Source organism: Triturus cristatus, chromosome 3_2, assembly GCF_964204655.1.
Source record: "Triturus cristatus chromosome 3_2, aTriCri1.1, whole genome shotgun sequence".
Lineage (NCBI taxonomy): Eukaryota > Metazoa > Chordata > Amphibia > Caudata > Salamandridae > Triturus > Triturus cristatus.
This window is the reverse complement of record NC_140584.1, coordinates 1,083,310,896-1,083,332,940: the sequence shown is the minus strand read 5'-3', so window position 1 is coordinate 1,083,332,940 and position 22,045 is coordinate 1,083,310,896. Positions and strand designations below refer to the sequence as shown.

The 22,045-nt window shown below is 47.7% G+C and overlaps 1 protein-coding gene across 6 annotated transcripts in view; it reads right to left on the bottom strand.

Annotated features, from left to right (window-relative positions):
- The window catches only part of PSPH (phosphoserine phosphatase), a 334,849-nt gene that overhangs the window by 3,629 nt on the left and 309,175 nt on the right, over positions 1–22,045 (bottom strand). For all 6 annotated transcript variants that reach the window (XM_085649828.1, XM_085649829.1, XM_085649830.1 and 3 more), the window contains 2 exons: positions 12,368–12,513; positions 2,660–2,808 (listed from right to left, as the gene is read on the bottom strand). In XM_085649828.1, the coding sequence (XP_085505954.1) occupies positions 2,660–2,808; positions 12,368–12,513 (295 nt within the window). The remainder of the gene's footprint in view (positions 1–2,659; positions 2,809–12,367; positions 12,514–22,045) is intronic.

Sequence of the window (22,045 nt, the reverse complement as noted above, 5' to 3'; positions counted from 1 at the left end):
GTAACTGAACTTTGCTCCTTCACAATAAGCGTATCTTCACACAAAGTAGTTCTCCTCAGTGCCAGAGAATTTGTTGATTTTACTTTATAATTGCTTAAGTGCTACCTTCGAGTTTACAGCCAGAGGTGAAAGCAGGACCTGTCTACCACATGTGAGCACATGCCACATTTCAACTTTATCACTTCCTGCTCCTGCCAATGCTGTTGTAAATGTATTTTGCAGGGTAGTTTTGTTTATCTCACTGCTGGTGTTTCACAGCACAACAGCTTATAAACATTTAAAACTGTTCTGTATCAAGTTATTCTCTTTTTACTAAACATGCAGTATACAAACCAAAAGCTTCAATATTACACATGTGAATTCCTAAGCGGACAATTCTTCAGAACACAATTATTCTGGACGCAATACACAAAATGTTCTTGTAACACTTTTTCTTCTTCTTTCATTTCCTTGTTCCTTTGTTTCTTTCCTTCTTCTTTGTTCCTTTTCTTTTTTCTTTCTCTCTCGCCCTCCTTAACTCCTTTTCATTTTTCGTTCTCTCTTTACTTCTTTCTTGCTATCTTTCCTTCCTTCTTTCCTTTCTTTCTTTTTTAGTGTCACTTCTTTTTTCTTCCTTTCCTTCTTTCTACCTTTCTTTCTTTCCTTAATTTCTTTTTTATTTCTTTGTGTATTTCCTTTCTTTTTGTTTCATCTTTCTTGCTACCTTTCCTTTCTTTATTTTCTTTTTCTGTCTTTCTTTCTTTTAATCTTTCTTGCCTTCTTTCCATCTTTGTTTCCTGCTTCCTTTCGATCTTGTTTTCTTTCCTTTTTCTTTCTTTCTTCCTTTCCTTTTTTCTTTCCATTCTTCCTTCTCTTTCCTCCTTCTTCCCATCCTGCCTTCTTTCTTTCTCTTTTTCCTTCTTTTATTCATGCTCTTCTCATTTCCTTCTTTCTTTTCTCTTTCTTTTCATCTTTATGTTTTCTTTCGTTCTTTCTAACTTTCTTTCATTCATTCTTTCCTATCTTGTTTTCTTTCCTTCTCTCCATCTTTCTTGCTTTCTTTCTCTGTTCGTCCTCTTTTCATTCTTTCCATTGTTATTCCCATTTTTTTTTCTTTCTTTCAAATTTTCCTTCCTTCCAGCCTTCTTGCTTTCTTTCTTATTCAATTTTTTCTGTTAATTCTTTCTTTCCTTCCTTTCATCACTATATCCGGTATTTCATTATTTATTGCTTTCCTTCTTTCTTGCTCAAGTTCCCTCCCTGTTTTCTTTCCTTCTTTTATCTCAAAGACAAGAGGCTGGCAGCCAATGGCAGAACAATCGGCTTTCTTAGGAGTGTGTTAGCCAAGACCTTTTGATTTTACTAAAATGATGGTTGTGACATGGGGCCATATGTATGAAGGCAATTTTGCAATCGCAAATCAGCAGAGTCCAATGTATGACACAAAACACCCCTCGCAAAATAAGGAATTGCAAATTTTGCGGTTCCCTATTTTGCGATCGCATTTAAGGAATCGCAAATTGCGATTCCTTAAATGCAATGTAAGTAGCACAATAAAAGTGCGATTTGGCCGTAATGAATTGCAAATTACACCAACTTCAAGTTGGTGGTACTTTGCGATTTCTTTGAAAATGTGCCATGTGACTCACATACATGCCCTTAGGGCATGTATGTGTGCCACGTGTGCACACATGCACATTTCAGGGGTGCCACAGGGTGTCCTTTTGACACCCTGACACCCTTGAAATTGCATTCTCAATTTGCGATTCTCTAATTGCGAATCTCAAATTGAGAAAGTCTTCCCATTTATTCCTATGGGCCTCTAGGCCCATAGGAATGAATGGGGAGGTATTCCTTAATTGTGAATCGCAATTTGCAATTCCTAATTAAGGAATATGTAGGATTAGCAAAAAGTTTTGCAAATCCTACATGCATAGTGTTTTGCGGTTCTCAAATAGCGATTCACATAAAATTGCTATTGGAGAATCACAAATGGACATTTTCATACATATGGCCTATGGTTACTTATAGAGGTTTTCATCCTCAATTCATCTAAAGTTGAGTTATTCACATTTTTCTCCAATCCGCTCAAGCATGCACCAAGGGGCAATGTGTCAGCTCACTTAAGCCACTGGCTGACTTCACTAGGAGTTACAGCATGCTTCCTTTTCACAATAAGCACATCCACACACAAAGTAGTTTCCTTCAGTGCCAAGGTCTACTATGGTAATGTGTGCTTTTATTGAGATGAAAAAACATCATTGTCGAACATTGACAAACACCTTGCAGCTTCCCGAACAGTAACATTTTGTAAAACCCATGACAGAACAAAACAAAAATTGCCAAAAGGTTGGTGGACAACGCCAGACCTATTGGCTTTGCCAATGCTTGTTTATAGGAAGGACCCACCAACCCCTTCAAACACCATCCTCACTTTCCTGTGAAGTCTGCAAATTTGTGGTTTTCTCTGTAGTGAGTAACTTGGGTATGGGTTCAGGATTTTCATATAATTGCAAAAATGAAGCTAAGGTCCGACTTTTAGTCATGAAGTGGTGGTATTGTACTTCTGTGCCTGTCATGGCCGATTGCAGTCTTAAAACGGAGAGAAAATCTCCCCTCCCCCACATTTGTCTAAGCACCTTTCTTAGGCTAGGTACCATTTTTGGGTCGTATTACTTACAGCAGGTGGACACGCTTCCATATCGGTGGCACCATCTCCAACCATAACTATCTTCTTGAAGCGGAACCGCTCTTTCAATAGTCCTATCACCTTCCCCTTTCCACCCGATTCGGCTGTTAGCTGCGTCTCATCAAACCCTGCGTATTCACCTGGAAATTTAAGAGCAGTCAGTACAACGTACACTAAAAAGCAATATGCATTAAAAAAGTGATTACTGCTTAAGTTTACAAAATATTTACAGTTGTAGAATCAGATGAGATGTCAGGCAAAGGTGGTCAAGTCCTGGAGGAACAAGAGCCATCAAGAGGTCATAGTTCCAAAAGGCTGGTAGGGCTTGGGAAGGAAGTCATCTGTTTCCTTGGCCTGATGGGCTGGTCTGACAGATCAGTGATTGGGCCGTTTTTTAGGTCTCGCCTGACCCAGCGCATGCGCTGGTCTGGCGAGACTTATTGAGAGGGCTCCAAGAAGTGCTACCTGGCCAGCCTAGAGCTACAGTGCATGTGCGCGGGCGTGCGCGCCGCGCTTTACAGTGATAACTTTCACTTTCGCGGCCGCTTTGATCGTGATTGCGATCACTTTCACGGCCGCGTGGCATAGCCAATAGGTCTCGCTTTTGGCACCTTATAAGTATTTAGTTATGCAACTGTTGCATGGCTAAACACTTAGGTCCCAAAGGCGAGACCTATTGGCTATGCCAATGCTTGTTTTAGCAGTTTGTGGGTGTTGGACCTAGGTCCTAGGAGTAGCTTGGCTCAAGTTAACAGGCATTCATCTCAACAGGGCGTCTCGTGCTTGCATCCTACTCAGTCCGCAGTCTAACGCAACCCCACTCAAAAAGGACACTACACTGGTTAATGTAACGATTATCAGTATTCTTTATCTCTTTTTAGACAACTTGGGTATTCAATGTCCCACTTCAGACTGAAACATTCCATTACATTACCAGATGAACATTCCCCTTCATTCTGGGATAAAACATGACATTACAATTCAAGATAAGCTTTTCATCACATTTTTAGATTAAACACTCCATTACATTTCAAAATAACATTTCCAGGCATTTACTCGAACAACAACGGACCTGGAATACTACTTCTAGCTCAGCACATTTCTAAACACTCTATGTGGGTTCCACATGGCACCTGGACACTGTAGGGACTACTAACTCCTTGCAGACTGCGCTCTGTAACGCACTCCCCGATCCCACAATTCAGGGTAACCCTTAGTCTACTGAGGGTTTATCTGATAGCTGGCTGCCCTGGGTATCCTGTCTCCTGGCATAACAAATTATCGGGACACCGGAAGTACTGCTGGCGGTCAAGGGGCTACTTCCATCCAGGTAGCTGTTAGGGTGTTTGACCTCTGGGACTACTCCACCCCCGTTACGCTATATCTCAAGGTGCTTTCTGATGCTGGAGCTCAGCCTACCACCTCCCACAACAGACGTGAGTCTCCCTTTTTAATTCACCCTGGTCATGTGCATGGTTGCTCTATGCCTCTGGTAAATACATCAGGTTCCAATATGCTTCCCCCTCTCAGGCCTTGACAGAGCAGTCCCCCAGCCAGTTCTCTCCCCCTTCTCCCGCGCTGCAATACCCCGCTTACTGACTTGATGGTGTCCTCCTCCTGGGGCTTGCGATGCTGCGAGGCGCGACGAGGAAGTCCTCACACGAGTGAAGGAAATGAAGTAACTCACACCCTCGGGGCCACCTCCCCCAACGGATTCAATAGCAGGGGCGCTCCCCTTTTCTGACGGAAACCTCCTTCCTTTGATGACGGAGGCCCCGCCACCTCCTGAGGCTGAATCTCTACCTCACCGGACTCCTGCCGGGAAGGCTCTGTTGTCGGCAGTCTCACGGCATCCGCTGCCCCAACCCCGGAACAGCGCGTCCTGCGTGGGCGCGGTCTCCGCCTTCGTCCAGCAGCCAGAGGGCGGCGCTCCGGCCACTCTCAGGTGACTCGTGCAGCGGCCTCGCTGCCTCGCAACCCGCACTTCCTGATTGTGGGTTTCTTTCGTCAGGCAGTCGCGTTGCCCTCTCGCCCGCCACACACCTGGGGCCAACCTTCCTTTACAGGCCTCTCGAGGACAGCGGACTCCGGCCCTAGAACACCAGGTAACCTCTCAACCTTTGAAACGGGTGGCGGCCAGGGTTTGAAAGCGGATCTCGTGGAGGGAGGGGGGTTGTAGTAACGGGTGCCAGTTTCTCACGGGAACCGTTCCCGAGGCTGACTGGACTCTCAGGGCTCGGGCACATGCATCCCTATGGCTAAGAAGGTGACTACCCCAGGCCAGTCCGGAGATTCCGGGCAACAGAGTCGGAAGTCATTAGCCCCTGGCACTGGCTCTCTCCCAGATCTAAGAGGTCAGGGGTTCACCCTTCTTGGAGACCTCTTCAGGTACAAGGACCTCAAAAGTCACGGGCGGCACTCAGGGACCGGTCACAGGGTGAGGGGTGATGTTACTAGGGTTAGGACTCTGAGCAGACCCTGGGACCTGTCTGTTCCCCTCTAAGTACAACCACCTCCTCACACAGGCGCCTTACTCCTGAACCTTCTGCAGTCCCCACCAATCTTAAAATGGCTGCCCTCCTGCCACCTCTATTTATCACCTTGGGCCTGACTTGCCAGAAGGGCCCAGAAGGTTCCGGAACCTCTCATGGCAGTCATGGCCCAGGTGCTGAGGTGACAGTTGGAGCCACCATTTTGCGAATCTCCCCTATTTACCTCAGTGGAGCACCTTGCGCCTCTCCCTTAGGAAGTGAGGTTGAAGCGCCCAGAGCCTCTACATCAGAACCCCAAAAAGTTTGGTAGACAGAAAAAATGAGAAGGGGAAAAGGGACAAAAATAATAAAAATGAGGAGGAAACTGCCAAGGGGCTGACAGGTCTAACAGTGGGCCTGTTTTATGGTCTCCTGGGTCGGATTTTACTTTTGATTTCCCTGATGTTACCTCAACTGTAGCAAACACAAATGAATGCCTTGCAAAATACCTTGAAAGCGTGTCTTTACAAGATCAAAAGTGACCTGCTTTGCAAATGAGGGCTATTTTATAGCTATCTGGTTCGTTAATGGGGGCCACTTTTGTTGTGGTGCCTGGCCTATTTTTTTGTCCCAGTCCAACTCTGACCGTTCTCTGTAACAGCTGCCATTGTGGGACGTGGCAGTCTCTGTTTCTGCAGGTTTCTCAAGGTGCCTATATATACCTATTCTATGATGTGGGCTTGAAGGATTTATTTCCAGTATTTAAAGGCCACAAATCAGAGGTTGAGTGCCAGGGAGAGAGAAACAGGCCATCTACTGACAGCAACTAAGCCCCGCTCACTCCAGCGCAGTGAGGTGCAGTGCCAGGGAGGGAGCCAGGCCATCTACTGACAGCCAGTAAGACCCCATCGCTCAGTGCAGTGAGGTTCAGTGCCAGGAAGGGAGACATGCTATCTACTGATAACCCATAAGACTCAGTCACTCCAGGGCAGTGAGGTTCAGTGCCGGAGAGGGAGACAGGCGATCTACTGACAGCCAGTAAGACTCCATCACTCAGTGCAGTGAGGTTCAGTGCCAGGAAGGGAGACATGGTATCTACTGATAACCCATACGACTCAGTCACTCCAGGGCAGTGAGGTTCAGCGCCGGGGAGGGAGACAGGCGATCTACTGACAGCCAGTAAGAGCCGGTCACTCCAGTGCAGCGAGGCTCAATACCAAGCAAGGGAGGGAGACATGCAATCTTCTGACAGCCAGTAAGACCCAGACACTCTAGTGCAGTGAGGGTGAGTGCTGGGGGGGAACATGTCATCTACTGACAGCCAGAAAGACCCACTCACTCCAGTTCAGTGTGGTTCAGCGCCAGGGAGAGAGACAGGCTATCTACTGACAGCCAGTAAGGCCCGGTCTCTCCAGTGCAGTGAAATGGAGTGCCGGGGAGGGAGACAGGCGATCTACTGACTGCCAGTAAGGCCCAGACACGCCAGGGAGGGAGACATGCTGTCTACTGACAGCCAGTAAGGTCCGGACACTCCAGGGCAATGAGGTTCAGCACCAGGGAGGGAGACATGCTATCTACTGACAGCCAGTAAGGCCCGAACAGTCCAGGGCACTGAGGATCAGCGCTAGGGAGGGAGACATGCTATCTACTGACAGCCAGTAAGGCCCGGACACTCCAGGGCAGTGAGGTTCAGCGCCAGGGAGGGAGACATGCTGTCTACTGACAGCCAGTAAGGCCCGAACAGTCCAGGGCAGTGAGGATCAGCGCCAGGGAGGGAGACATGCTATCTACTGACAGCCAGTAAGGCCCGAACAGTCCAGGGCAGTGAGGATCAGCGCCAGGGAGGGAGACATGCTATCTACTGACAGCCAGTAAGGCCCGGACAGTCCAGGGCAGTGAGGTTCAGTACCAGGGAGGGAGACATGCTATCTACTGACAGCCAGTAAGGCCCGAACAGTCCAGGGCAGTGAGGATCAGCACCAGGGAGGGAGACATGCTATCTACTGACAGTCAGTAAGGCCCGGACACGCCAGGGCAGTGAGGTTCAGCGCCAGGGAGGGAGACATGCTGTCTACTGACAGCCAGTAAGGCCCGAACAGTCCAGGGCAGTGAGGATCAGCGCCAGGGAGGGAGACATGCTATCTACTGACAGCCAGTAAGGCCCGGACAGTCCAGGGCAGTGAGGTTCAGCACCAGGGAGGGAGACATGCTATCTACTGACAGCCAGTAAGGCCCGAACAGTCCAGGGAAGTGAGGATCAGCGCCAGGGAGGGAGACATGCTATCTACTAACAGCCAGTAAGGCCCGAACAGTCCAGGGCAGTGAGGATCAGCGCCAGGGAGGGAGACATGCTGTCTACTGACAGCCAGTAAGGCCCGAACAGTCCAGGGCAGTGAGGTTCAGCGCCAGGGAGGGAGACATGCTGTCTACTGACAGCCAGTAAGGCCCGAACAGTCCAGGGCAGTGAGGTTCAGCGCCAGGGAGGGAGACATGCTGTCTACTGACAGCCAGTAAGACTCGGTCACTCCAGGGCAGTGAGGTGGAGAGACGTGGAGGGAGACATGCTATCTGCTGACAGGTAGCATAAACTGTACTCCTTTGGCTCAAAGGCGCTAAACCAATGTTTGTCCAATAGATAACACACAATCAGAGTGTCCACCGGCACGTGGCCTTCGGCTGTAAAACGCCGCCTCTGCTTTGATAAATTACTTGGAAACAGTTTCCTGCTCCACGCGCTGTCACAAGATGACAAACCCTTCGAAATGTTACGATGCAGGGATTCGTTGAAGGTGAACGTGATTAGTGAAAGTTTGCACGAGCAACTGTTGGGGTCAACGGGTCTATGTGCAGCTCACATTGAGTAAATAAGGGAAAAACTGTAAAGGTCAAGTCAAGTCAAAAACACTTTGATTTGATTTAGTTAAAAATCGAAAAAGATTGTAAAAGCACGTTATACACAATGATTTAAAAGTGGTAGTTTGAAAGATGCAAGGGATAAAAACACGGTGTCGTCATTCCTCAATCTGGCTGCATTCCCAAAGGCTTTGGGATATGTCCCCAGGGCGCTGACTAGTGAATTCCTCAGCGGAGGTTAATAAATGTTGAGTGTAAATGGTCAAATAATATTCCAAAACAAGACGTTGTTCCAAATTCGCTATATTGTTGATTTCACAACATAACTTGTGTAGTCGAAACAACTACATTTCCCAGCATGCATGTTGTTCAGTCATTTCATTGTCCCGATGCATTTCGGCCAATGATGGCCTTCGTCAAGGTAATATCTATGAATAATATGAACATACGTTTCTCAGTAATCAGGTATGAGATAGTGATGTGTTTACAGGTGAATATTTAAATAGTTAATGTGCCGTGCAAATTTTGGAATGGCGCCTGTGACAGTTTATAATCACGTGTATTATGTCGTTAAAAAATCAAGAGACCGAAGGGAGCCACGCAAGTGTCTAAACGCTGTGGTGAAGTTCAAGCCACCATACGTCAATTGGGTTAATAGCGTGCCGTGTTTAATTATAACATAGTGCGAATAAACTGAACACCAGGTAAGTCATAAGAATGTCTGTAACACATTCGTGCTATTTGAAGGTGACGATCGGTGCGGTTACTGTGCATAGTGGCGTAATCTAAAGCGCATAGATGTCCCTAGTATGGCTTCCTAGCACTGCATGTGATGCAAGTTTTCCGAACAGTCTGCAGTCTGATTCGAGTTGTCATAATGTGCTGCGTGTGTGCTGTTCCGGGTCATCTCTGGGTTTGGGTATTATTCCTCTTTCTATGTGCGCTGGCAACATGAATTTGTTTCTCAGAGTGCTAGTGTTGTGCTTTACCGAATTACATTATTTCCTGCTTTAGAATACTAATTTGTAGTTTCCCTGTGTGGCACATATTTAGGGATATTTTGAAGCCCTTTTCCACCTGGTTTTCACACCTACTCCAACCTTGTTATATAAAATATACGCACCTGTGCAAATGGAGGTGAAACAAACAAAGAAAACCTATGTTGAAACCCATAAAACTACGACTTTCCTAATGGCCCAACACTGGAGACACCCATGCTTCCACCCCAAAGTGTACTACATTCTGAAGATCCACCTTCCTCATGGATTGTCCATGGCAGTGAGCTCCATCTGCGTGTGTACATGCCCACACATGCTGTTTCTCTGAATGGGACCACAGATGGCTGTTCTGTGCACCCAAGTTGGAGTTCGTGTGGGAAAAGAGGTGTACACTGGGCCCAAAAGAATGCGCCACGATATAACAGGTCTGTTCTGTGGATTTGTAAAGCACGCTATCGCCAGGTCTGGGGTGGGCAGGGGGACAGGGGATGGAGGAGGAGGCTCTAATGTATAGTGGTAGGTTGTTCCATCAGTGGCGTAACAAAACTTGAGCCAGCCCCTCCCCCACTGCAAAGTACAGGGTAGCCACCCCGCCCCCTGAAGTCAATCAGGAGCTCTCATGTCAGGGTACTGTGCTGAGGGGGCCTCCTGGAGCTCGGGGCCTTTGTTACACCACTGCGTTTCATTGTGTAGGTGAGTTGTAGGAAAAAGCTGGACTGATGGATCTGGTTTTTCACGATGCCCGTAGTGTGCGCAAATAGGAGTCCAGTGGATGTGCCTGAACAGTGTGTGGGAAGAGATGCAGTTGTTGAGGTACGCTGGGCCAGTGTTATGCAGTGCTTTGAAGGAGTGGGTGAGTGTCAAGGGCTATGGGGAGGTCTATCAGGAAGAGGGCTGCCGTGTCTCCTTGGTCTAGGATCATGCTGTTGTTACCTGTGGCGGCCATGAGGGTAGGTTATGTTCTGTGGTTGGGTCTGAAAGTGGACTGTGTTACGTTGAAAAGTTGGTGGTAGCTGAAGTTATCAGTAAGGCATCAGTTGATGAGTTTCTCTAGGAATTTGGCTGGCTACGGTAGTAGGGAGATTGGTCTGTAGTTAGCAAGCATAGATGAGTGAGGTGGGTTTCTTGAGTAGGGGGGAGGACAATGGCAGGACGGTGAGGGTGACTGGTGGAGGTGTTAAAAGGATGAGTGTGAATGCACTGATGAGTTGGAGTCATTTATTGAAGGTATGGTGGAGGCAGGTGGTCTGAAGAGGCCCCGGACTAGATAGACTGCATGGTGGCAGCAGTGTCCTCCCTGGTAACAGAGGGCCATGTAGTTAAAGTTGCTTCTTTGGGCAAGTAGGAGAGTTGGGTAGTGAGTTCTGACAGGTTCAGTTAAGGGTCGAAGTTGCTCTGTAAGGCAGTTATCTGTCTGTAAAAAAATATTGAGAGAGATTGTTGCAGAAGTCCTGCGAGAGAGTGATGGTGCTGGAGGCGGCTGCTGGTGAGGTGAAATCTTTCACAATGGCGAAGATCTTTTTGCCCCATATAGGTGCTCACATTGGTGCGGTCAGCTAGAGCAGTGCATTTGGAGGTACCCATCTGAGGTGGTAGCATCTCAGGTAGGATTTCAAGATGTTCCTGTCCGTGTTGTCTTTGCTTGTTCTCTATTTGCACTCCTGTTGTTTGCAGTGTCGCTTCATCATGCTGACTTCTTCCTTGTACCAACTAGCATAGGGGCTGGATTTTGTGTCTCTGCATGTTTGAGGGGGGTCAGAGTTAAGGCTCTGGTGTTGATCCATTTGTTAAGGTTGTTGAGGCTTCAGGGAGGATGGTGTTGTGTACGGATTGGTTTGTGTTGAGTGCATCTGTCTCTGGGATGTTGTTCTAGTTTCCGCGGGCTGGTCTGATCGTTGTAGGCCTGCAATGTTGTGAGACGGGGATGCTGAACTAGAGGAGGGCATGGTCTGTCCAGTTCATTGGTGTAGGTTTACCAACCAAGAGGTTGTCATGAGGTGAAGATCAGGACCAGGAATGTTTTAGGCAGCGTGCATGGATTCTTTCACCCATTGGGTGAGCCAAGATTTCTGAGGTTATTAATAAGTGCTTTAGTTTTCAGGTTGACGTGGTCTTTAAAGTAGAAGTTCAGATTTGCGAGGAGGATGTAGGGGCTTGCATAGAGGACAAGGTGGCAAAGCATTGTCTCTGTGATGTGGAGCATGAATGAAAGGTGTTCCATGTTGTTTGGGGTTGTGTTTGCGGAGGTGGTGCAGCTGATGGCATCCTAGGAGATGATGGTGATTCCGTCAGGCTTGTCCTAGCTGCCGATTTTGTAGCTTGGACGCAGGGCTGTGGACATGTCTAGAGCCTATGCACAGATCAGCCAGGTCCCTATGGGTAACAGTAGGTCTGGTGCGTGGTCATGCAGCAGGTCCCAGATCTCTGTGTCATGCTTGGTGAGAGAATGGATGTTGAGGAGCATGCTCGCTAGAGCACCATGATGTGTGGTCGGTGGCTGACTGGTGCAGTTGTCAGTGTGGTTGAGGGAGAGACGGCTGTTGAGTACTGTCGGAGAGGTGAGGGCCACCAAACTAACACAAAGGGCCGCAAGTGTTGGGACTCCCAGATGCTGACTATGGCCATAACAAACACAACACAAGGTTCCTTTATGCTTGTGCAACTCCCACCTCACAGACTACAACCTTCTGTTGAATGCTCACAACTTCTCTGCCCCAGATTTTTACCACAAATTTTAAAGACTATCTCTTCGGCCAGATATGTTTTCTCCAACCAAATATTACAGGGTTGGAATTACCCTCACCTTCTACAGTTCCCTCTAAAGTAAAGGTCCTTTCTCAGAGCACCACACTGGACTCTTCTATAGGGACATATTTTATTATCCAATTCAACAGTATTACCTTGTACGACCAAAGAGTTTTATAAGACTAATTTTATGATGCTGTGATTTGAACTAAAAAACAATGTTTTATATATGTGTTTCAGACATAGGCTCGTACATTGAAATTACTGTATGCTTTTTGAAGATTTAAAAGGAAGATGCTTTGGCCTCTAATGAAAAGAAACAGGAAACGCGGGTCAAAGATTGCCCTGGAAAGAAAGGCATCAATGCCTAGCGGCATTGGAGATGAATACTTATGGAACAAGTATTTGCATTTCTAAGCTATCAACTCATTGAAATGCTGCAAAACACATAGTTCATGTTCTACTTCAGGTCATTCTAGGTTGGGGGATGAACACCTTCAGTAATACATTTAGAAACTCCATTCGTGATTTCTGTACTGTTTCTAGAAGCCTAAATCTTGAGGTAATGCCACCTATGGGCATTTTCTCCAGATTTTGTGTGGGACTCACAATAAGGTTGTCAATAATTTTACCGTTGAAGTAGAATTTCAGCCGGTTGGCAAATACGTTGGTCAGTGGGATGTTCAGCTTGATGGCCACGTGCTCCACTATACTCCGGAACCCCCCGGAGATCAAGAAGACCTGCACGTTCCGCTGGTGGAGCTTATGCACCAATTCTCTGTCAAGAAACAATCAGAGGTCTCCATGGAATTCAAGTCAGGTTTCAGGTTAGTCACAGAACAAGCACAAGTGTTTTATCAAAGAACAGGGCAGCTTTGATTACAAATCTCTCAGCATCCCTGCAAGCCACTCGTAAACAAAACAAAATCACCCTGTGGTTCACAAGCCACGACGGCTCTTAACCCCTTCGCTGCGGCGCGAATTCCGCCGCAGCGCTGGGGGGGTTTGCGGCGCCGCTATGCTCATGACGGAACCACGCCGTCATGAGTCACGGGCGAGCTGTGCTCATGACGGCGTGGTTCCGTCATGACTCCACCCACTTGCGCTAATTGCCCGCACAGGCGGGGAATTAGCGCCGCGTGGGCGGAGCGGCCGCCACATGACGGAACGACTCCGTCATGAGCACACGGCGCCCGTGGCTCATGACGGAGTGGTTCCATCAAGGGCATGCAGGGGGTTAAGGTTTCCCTTGAAAAACTGGGTGACAGTAGTGGTAGAGCTAGAGTGTTTAATTTTAGGCCAGGCTCCATCCTCACTTTCCAAATGTCTGCTCTCTTATCAATGTCAAAACACAGAGTGATAAAGAGAGAGAGAGAACGAGAATGTATGTTTACACTAGAGCAGCATGCTTGCAATTTAAAACTATTCTCAGTTAAACTGTTTGTACATGAAAATAAAAAAGTTGAGCACACACTTAACCAGCATTCATTCAAATATTCAAATTCTTATCCAGAAAAAATCTATAAAGAAATACCAGCCAGAGGACTCAGATGTGACATCTTTAGTTAATCAGTTTTCTTTTCAGCTGACTGCTTTTTTTTTTATATAGTGGAATTGTTTTAATTTTGAACTCATTCATAGCCCATACTTACAAGTGGAGCAGTAATTTCCATAATGCATTAGTATGGGGCCAGATGTACGACCATTTTTGAGGTCGCAAAAAGTGCTTTGCAAAGGGCCGCGTTGTCTCCCCTCCTGCCGGTCATTCCCGCCGTGGGAGATGGAAATGTGGCCCTGTCTGCGAACTTGTCCATCTTGCCTCTGCTCTCTTTACAACAGCTTGACCTACTTCTCAGCAAGACTAGGTCAGGGACCCCTCTGGACCCCTGCCCTCTTAAAGTTTTTAAGGAATGTCGGGAAACTCTTTTGCCCCCGCTCTTGAGTATTATGAACCGGGCAATTCAGGAGGGCATTTTTCCCTCTTTGTGGAAAAGTGCTGTGGTTAAGCCTCTTTTAAAGAAGCCAACCTTAGACCCGGAAATCCTTAAAAACTTCCGTCCTATTTCATTGCTTCCTGCTCCTGCGAAGATGCTGGAAACTCATCTTAATGAGCATCTGACGGCCTTTTTAGACAGCTCGGGTTGTCTTGATCAGTCCCAGCATGGCTTTCGGAGACACCATAGTACGGAGTCGGCCCTTACGGTAGTGCTTAATAACATCCGCACGGAGGTTGATTTGGGCCATACCACCCTTCTGGTCCTGTTGGATTTGACATCCGCCTTCGATACCCTGTCTCCCTTGGTGCTGATATCTCGCCTTAGGGAGATAGGGGTGGAAGGTTTGGCTTTGAGCCTATGGCTTCTTTCCTGGACCAGAGGGAACAGAGGGTCAAATTGGGTGACTTCCTTTCTCCACCCCTACCGGTGCAATGTGGGGTCCCTCAGGGGTCGGCCTTAAGTCCGACCCTTTTTAACATCTATGTGGCCCCACTTGCCAGGCTAATAAGATCTGATGGGATGGAGGTGGTATCATATGCGGATGACACCCATATTATGGTGTCCTTCTCCCACTCTGGTAGTCTCCCCGCCCTCAGTTTTAGGAACTGCATGGAGGCAGTATCTCAGTGGATGATTTACAATTCACTAAAACTGAATGGGGAGAAGACCGAGGTTCTTATTTTTGGTGGAAATAGGGACATCTGGTCCTCTGAGTGGTGGCCACCCTCTTTGGGAGTGTGCCCTATACCTACGGACTCGGCTCGTAATTTGGGAGTGATGATCGATCCTGCTCTTTCCATGTGTCAGCAGGTTAATAGGACTGTTGCTACCTGCTGGGGTATTATTAGGATCCTGAGGAAAATCAGACATTATTTGGCTCCGCACACTCGTAAACAGATTGTTGTTGCATTGGTCGCCTCACGGCTTGACTACTGCAATGCTCTCTATGCCGGGATAAATAAGGGCCTTGTGCAGCGTTTACAAATAGCTCAGAAGGCGGCAGCCAAATTTGTGCTCAATGCTCCTAGAATTTCTTACGCTACTGCTGCTAGAGAGAGCTTGCATTGGTTACCGATCCAAGACAGGATTGTCTTTAAGATCCTTTGCATGACCTATGGGGCTTTATCTGGCAGTGGGGCGGAGGGGGTGAAGGATTTGCTGGTACCTTATGTCCCGGGCAGAAACCTTCGCTCTCTGGGAAAGAACTTGTCAGGTCCCCGTTTTCGAAGAGTTAAATGGGGAGGGAGGGCTTTTTCGTCTCTAGCCCCAAAACTGTGGAATACCTGCCCCACTGAAATTAAATCACAATATACTGTACCTTTGTTTAGGAAGGCATTAAAGACGTGGCTCATTGCTAAAGCTTACCCGTAGGTGTGTCCTTGGTCTGTTTGATCTTTTTTGTGTTAGGCGCCTTGATGACTTTGGGCTTAGTTGCGCATTATAAATTTTCTTTCATTCATTCATTCATTCATTCAAATAGGCCAGTTTGCGACCACAAAAAAGGGTGTTGGTATGTACAAACGCTATTTGGCGAGTAGGTGACTTGCAAAATAATGTTTGTGAGTGGCTTTTAGGAAGGCGCATGCCAAGTGTGTCTCTTCCTAATAGAAAGTCAGAATGGTATGTATCTTGTTTTGTGACTGCATTTGCGGTTGCAAAACACTTACAGTTTACCACCTACTTCAAGTAGGTGATAAGCCACTGGCAAATAGGATTTGGTGCGAACATATTTTTTAAGGGCAGACAGCTGCCTGCCCTTAAAAAATTAAAAGAAAACTTTTCATTTTCTTAATTTAAACACATACCGTCTTCCTTTAAGGAAAACGAGCTGCATGTGAAAAAATGCTTTATTGAAAAAGCAAACACAGATATGGGAGTCTGCTGTCCCCAGAATGCCACCATCCTTGTGTTTGTAGGCTATTCCCAATGGGTCGCAAATTGCGACCTGCCTCATGAATATTAATGAAGCATGTCATTTGCGACCCTATCAGGAATCAAAGCAATCAGACAGTACTGTACATTCTATTTTGCGAGCAAGTTGCAAGTCTCAAAATGTCACAATTGATGACTCGCTAAATGGAAGGGTTGTACATCTGGTTCAAGGAGAGTTGCATAGTTACCAAGTGGCAATATGGTGTGGACTGGCTGAAGGTGTCAGACTTACTATGTGGCCACGTAGCAGATACACAACTCCCTCATATGAAGTACACATTATCGTTAATTTTGCAAAATTTGTTCAGGACATTTGCTCTAAAAATGAATGCTTTTTCGTTTTTGTCTTGGTGTTGAATCAAAAACTAACTTATTTCAGTGTACAATAGTCAATATTTGCCCTATGGCAGAGTAGATTTAGCGAGCCCACGTGACACCATGGATAGTTGAGCAAGCACTTGCAGTCTAATCAATTGCATTCTGGGCCATGCAGCCTTCCTTTGCCCATGGGGGGTAAGGACCTAAACGACTGCACACAAGGTGTTGCCGGCTTAATCCTCCGGGCTAGCTGCTCTTTGCAGAAGATACACATGCATGCCACTGAGCCCCACTCCTATCCCATCCGCACTTAACACACCCTGCTCCCTGGTAGAGTTCCCAAAGGTTGCTGTGTAGAGAATAACACAAAGGCCTGAATATAGAAACTCCCTGGGGCAGAGGATGAGAGGGGTTGTTGTCTTTCTATGGCAATGTTTAACGGTGTAACATTACTGTGATAATTATGGTAACTCCCCCCCTGCCCTCAGTGCTCGTGTTTTCATTTTCTCTATACTTGGGGATGAGGGAGTTCTGTTACACAGGGATGACTACTTCAAAGCACACTGGTAACAAATATGTTTCATAATGAAACCGTCTCACTAAATATACAACACATCCAGTGGCGTAACATAAAATGATACCCCCCCACCCCCCGCAGAATAGGCCCAACGGGGCCCCTAAACGATTGCCCAGCTTCTCCCCCGCCCCCACACCCCAAAACATCAGGGGCCTGCTCGGTAAAGCAGTGCAGAGTGGCTTTACTGAGCGTTAAGCTTTTTCTAATTCCATGCCTTTGTATGCGTTCTGCAAGGTATACAATAGCATGGCCTAGAGAGTAAGGGGGCCCCATCCACAACAAGAAACCCTGCCCCCCCACCTCACACCGCAGCGGGGGCCTCCGTTACGGCCTTGAACTCAGAGGAAACTGGTGGGCTACCTTAGGCTATAGTGCATGCTATTAGCACGCAGTGCAACTGTATGCTCTTGTAATATGAGCAACTTGACAGCTACAATGGTTCAGGGAAGGAAGGGCCAGATCAGTTATAAAAACTTTAAAGAAAAGTGCAGCATGCAGAACAGATGAGAGATGCAATAGTAAAGTAAGCCATTACCAGCTGAACCGAGGGATGTGGCTTCATAAGTATCTGGTAGTGTTAGATAATAATGCACCACCAAAAACCAATAAACACTCACAGAATGGAAAAGAACACCCGAAATCATGTAATCAGGGAGAATCTATTGTGATGTAGGATGCCCAAGATACATTCAAGAGGATTCACAACCTACTTGTGACAGTCAATGGTCACGTTAAAATTGAAATAAGAGTTCATTTAAGTGTCCCAACTTTACCAGAAGGCTCTGAAAAATAAATAAATATACAAACGAATCAGACCATGTTGTGTGCAGATTTAGATTCCGTATATAGGTTTCCCGACTTATGCCCTTATGTAGGTACAATTCACATTGCACTTATTTGGACATAGAAATCCGGCCCTTATTTAGACATTGTCCGTACAAACCAAATACAGGCATGGCCACCTACATGTGTCCATCCACGTCACAACGAATTCTTGGAAAACCAGACCCTTAGACATTTAGGAATTTCCCTCAGCTTAAATATTGATTTCTCCAAGAACTCATTAAGTATGCATGCACATCTATTCCTTAGCGGTTCATTCATGACGTTCCTCTGCCCGACTTTTACGTCAATACTGGAATTCCTAGACACTTTCAAGGTATGAATATACCAGCACTTGCCCTGGCAAATTGCGGTTCCCAGAGGATTCGATCCAACTCAAGACTACGCGGTTCGCCACGGCAAGTTCGGAAGGAGATCGAGTTCCAGCCTGAGGCACTGACCTGACGCTGCTATCCTCCTCGCAGAGAATCCAACTCCAGTGCTCTCTGACTTCCCTTGCGGGGGGGTTAGACTATCGAGTGCAGAAAAGAGATTTCAACCTCTCTCATTCTAAGGTATGGAGCTGACGAACAAGTTACTTACCCTCGGTAACGCTTTTTCTGGTGGATATAGTATCTGTCTGTGGATTCCTCACCATGTGAATATCCCCTGCGCCAGCAACATTAGGAAATTTTTCGTAGCTCTCCACGAGGACGACGTCACAATAGCATGGCTCCGCACGCGGCTCCGCTGACATCACTGGAGCCATAAGAGAGCCTCGTCGGCGTGATGACGTCAGTTCCGCCAGTTTTTTCCGTGCCTTCGAGGCACACGGACGGACCGACAACAATATATATACAGTATACACAGTACATAATATTCAAACCAACACACACAGTGTGAAGTCAATGCAGGAAAGCAAAATAAATAACACTTCCTTTAACAGTAACAGATAGATTTTATCACATTATCACTATTGTAGGTATACAAGGGTAGACAATGGGGGTGGACAACGGGGAGGCGGGTGGGTCAGTGAGGAATCCACAGGCAGATACTGTATCCACCAGAAAAAGCGTTACCCAAGGTAAGTAACTTGTTCTTCTGATGGATACCTCTGCCAGTGGATTCCTCACCTTGTGAATAGAGTCCCACAGCAGTGTCCACCCTTCCATACCAAAAAGTCCTGATGGACGGGACATGCAAAGTGTCCGTCCCTCCTCACCTCGGAATCCAAGCAGTAATGCTTCGCGAAAGTGTGGAGGGAGGCCCAAGTTGCCGCTCTACAAATGTCCTCCACAGGAACACCTCTAAATAAGGCAGATGTAGAAGACTTTGCCCTGGTAGAGTGAGCCCTTATACCCTCTGGCGGTTCCTTACCGGACAAAGAGTAACAGATCTTGATGCACAAGATAATCCATCTGGAAAGGGTGCGCTTGTGCACCGCTCTGCCTTTCCTGCAGCCTATGAAGCTCACGAAGAGCTGGTCATCCACTCGAAAGTCTTTAGTTCTATTGAGTTATAAACTCACCGCCCTTTTAAGGTCCAAGCAGTGAAGCCGCTCCTCCTCCTTGGAAGGGGGAGGATACAAGGTAGGAAGGGTAATGGACTGCCCCAGATGGAAAGGAGTTACCACCTTAGGCAGAAAAGCAGTCCTGGTCCTGAGTACCATTCTTTCAGCATGAATGGTCAAGAACGGGGGTTGTGAACTCAGAGCTAGAATCTCACTTACCCTCCTTGCCGAGGTAATGGCAATGAGAAAAACTGTTTTAAAAGACAATAGCCTTAAGGGACACTTGTGCTAGGGTTCAAAGGGAGAACCCATCAAGTAAGTTAAGACAACATTTAAGTCCCATTGAGGCACAATAAATGGAATGGGCGGAAATTTGTTGGTAAGGCCCTTAATGAACCGCAACACAATAGGTGATTCAAACGAGGACGGCTGATCCGGCAAGCATAGGAATGCCGACAAAGCCGATAAATAACCCTTCACAGTAGCTACAGCAAAACCTTGCTGAGCTAGAGAGAGAGCAAACTGAAGGATGTTGGATAAACGAGCCCTCAAAGGGTCAATAGACTTCTCCCCACACCAATGGACAAATTTGGACCACCTTTAGGAATAGATAGACTTGGTGGAGAGACGCCTGGCAGACAAAATCACGTCCACCACATCAGGCGAGAGAGAAAAAGAATTCAGGTTGCCCCGTTTAATCTTCAGGCATGAAGGTGTAAGCGCTGGAGGTGGGGGTGTAGAACTTGCCCCTGAGACTGCAAGAGGAGGTCTGCCCTGAGAGGGAGACGGAGCGGAGGGCACGAGGAGAGGTGGAGAAGATCTGTATACCACACCCTTCTTGGCCAATCCGGGGCGATCAATATGACTTGGGCCAGGTCTTGGCGAATCTTCCTCAGAACCCGAGGAATCAAGGGTAGGGGTGGAAACGTGTAAATGAGATGTGAGTCACATCTCAGCTGAAACGCGTCCCCCAAAGCTCCCTGCATCGGATACTGGAGACTGCAGAATGACGGGCAGTGAGCGTTCTCGTGAGTGGCAAACAGGTCCACCCGAGGAGTTCTCCGCGTCCGAAAGACACGACGAACCACCTCCGGATGGAGCCTCCACTCATGGTCGGCAGAGAACTGCCAACTGAGACTGTCTGCACGCACGTTCAGAACTCCGGCCAGATTTGCCATCAGACAAATCTGATGATCCTGAACCCAGGACCAGAGGCGCAGAGCCTCTCTGCAGAGACAATGCGACCGACTCCTCCCTGCTTGTTGAACCGACTGACCGCGAAGGGAGGAAGGCCTTGAGTGCCAAACGTATCGCCCGCAACTCCAAAAAGGTTGCTGTGAAGCAACCTTTCCTCTGGAGACCAAAGACCCTTGATCTCCAGATCCCCCAGATGCGCACCCAACCCTAAAGTGGATGCATCCGTTATCACTGTGGCCATCGATGGAGGTAGATGGAAGGGCTTTCCTTGAGACAGATTGCCCTCCACGCTCCACCAAGACAGATCCAGTGCAGCTTCTCTGGAGATCCTCACAGACTCCCTGAGATCTCCGTTGTGCGGATACCATTACCTGCAGAGGCACCACTGGAGCGCCCTCATGTACCAGCGTGCATGGTTGACCTACAGAATGCAGGAAGCAAACAGACCGAGCAGACGAAGGACCTTCAGGACTGGAACGACCGCTACATTGTAAAACAAGGGAATAATTTCCTGTATGTCGAGAATCCTTTGTGGAGGTGGGAATGCTCGACACACAGTAGTGTCCAGTATCGCCCCTATTAAAAGATAGCGCTGAGAGGGCACCAGGTGAGATTTGGGCTCGTTTATCGAGAAACCCAATTTGTACACCGGCTGAGTTGTAACCTGCAGATGAAGCACCTTCTCTGGCGACTCCGCTTTGATCAGCCAGTCATCCAGATAGGGGAAAACTGGAATCCCCGACCTTCTGAGATGGGCTGCCACCACTGCCATCACCTTGGTGAAGACTCAAGGTGCAGTAGTAAGACCAAACGGGAGAACGGTCAACTGATAATGTTGCGATCCTAGCGCAAAACGGAGATACTTCCTGTGCGACTCCAGTATCGGAATATGAAAATACACTTCTTCTTGTGGCAACTGAGGAGCCAATGATCCTGGCAACAGAGTCCGCAGTGTCCAAACCACTCTGAATAACTTGACGTGCAGCTGCTTGAGTATCCGACAAGACCTCATTAAAATTCTGCCTGTCCTCCTCAGATAATTTAGGAGCCAGCTGTTTTGCGTCCATTAGGGCGTGGATGTAACGGCCCAAAAGACAGGTGGCATATGTGGACTTCAAGGCCATACTTGCCGAGGAGAACACCTTCTTGGCTGACTGGTCAAGCTTTTTTGACTCTATCACCAGGAACTTGAGGAAATGCTCCAGAAGACTTCTTCGAACATGTAGCTTGAACCAACAGACTCTCAGGAGAAGGAAGGGATGTTAGGAAGTCCGGATCTCCTGGAGCCGCCCTGTACCTCCTAGCAACAGATTTTGACACTGCTGGAGCCGAAAAGTGCTTACGCTAAACCTGCATAACTGGCTCAGTGATGGCATCATTATCCTCGGAACCACCGGCGCCACACACGACTCCGACGGAGCCGGAGCCGAACAGGGATCCGGAGGCACAGCCCGAGTCGAACGAGGTTGAGCTGGTGGAGCCGGAGATGAAGGGAACGGCATCGACGGGAAATGCCAGGCCGGCGCCGCTGGAAGGAATGGCATAAAGGGAGCCTGAGCATAGGCCTGAGGAACCCCCAAATTAAAGGCAATTGGACCCATGGGACCCGAAGGTGCTCCAGAGGGGTACATTGCTCTTGTAAAGACACCATACATGACATTCAAGTAATGCGATGGGTCTTGACCCGGGCCAGGGAAAGGTGAGTAAGGGCCCGATAAAGGGTCAGGCTGAGGCATTACCGGACTCGGGCCAATTGGCGCCAACGGTGGATTCAATGGAGTCGACGACTCATCAGGTACCGGAGCCTTTTCCACCGGAGCCGGAGAATGCGTCGGTGTCGGAGATGGAGCCGGAGCTGGAGAACGCTCCAGAGAGGCTGCAGGCGTAGCTGGACGAACAGGTGAAGCCGGATTCGAAACTGAAGGAGAAGGAGAAACTTAGTCCTTACGAAGCCAAG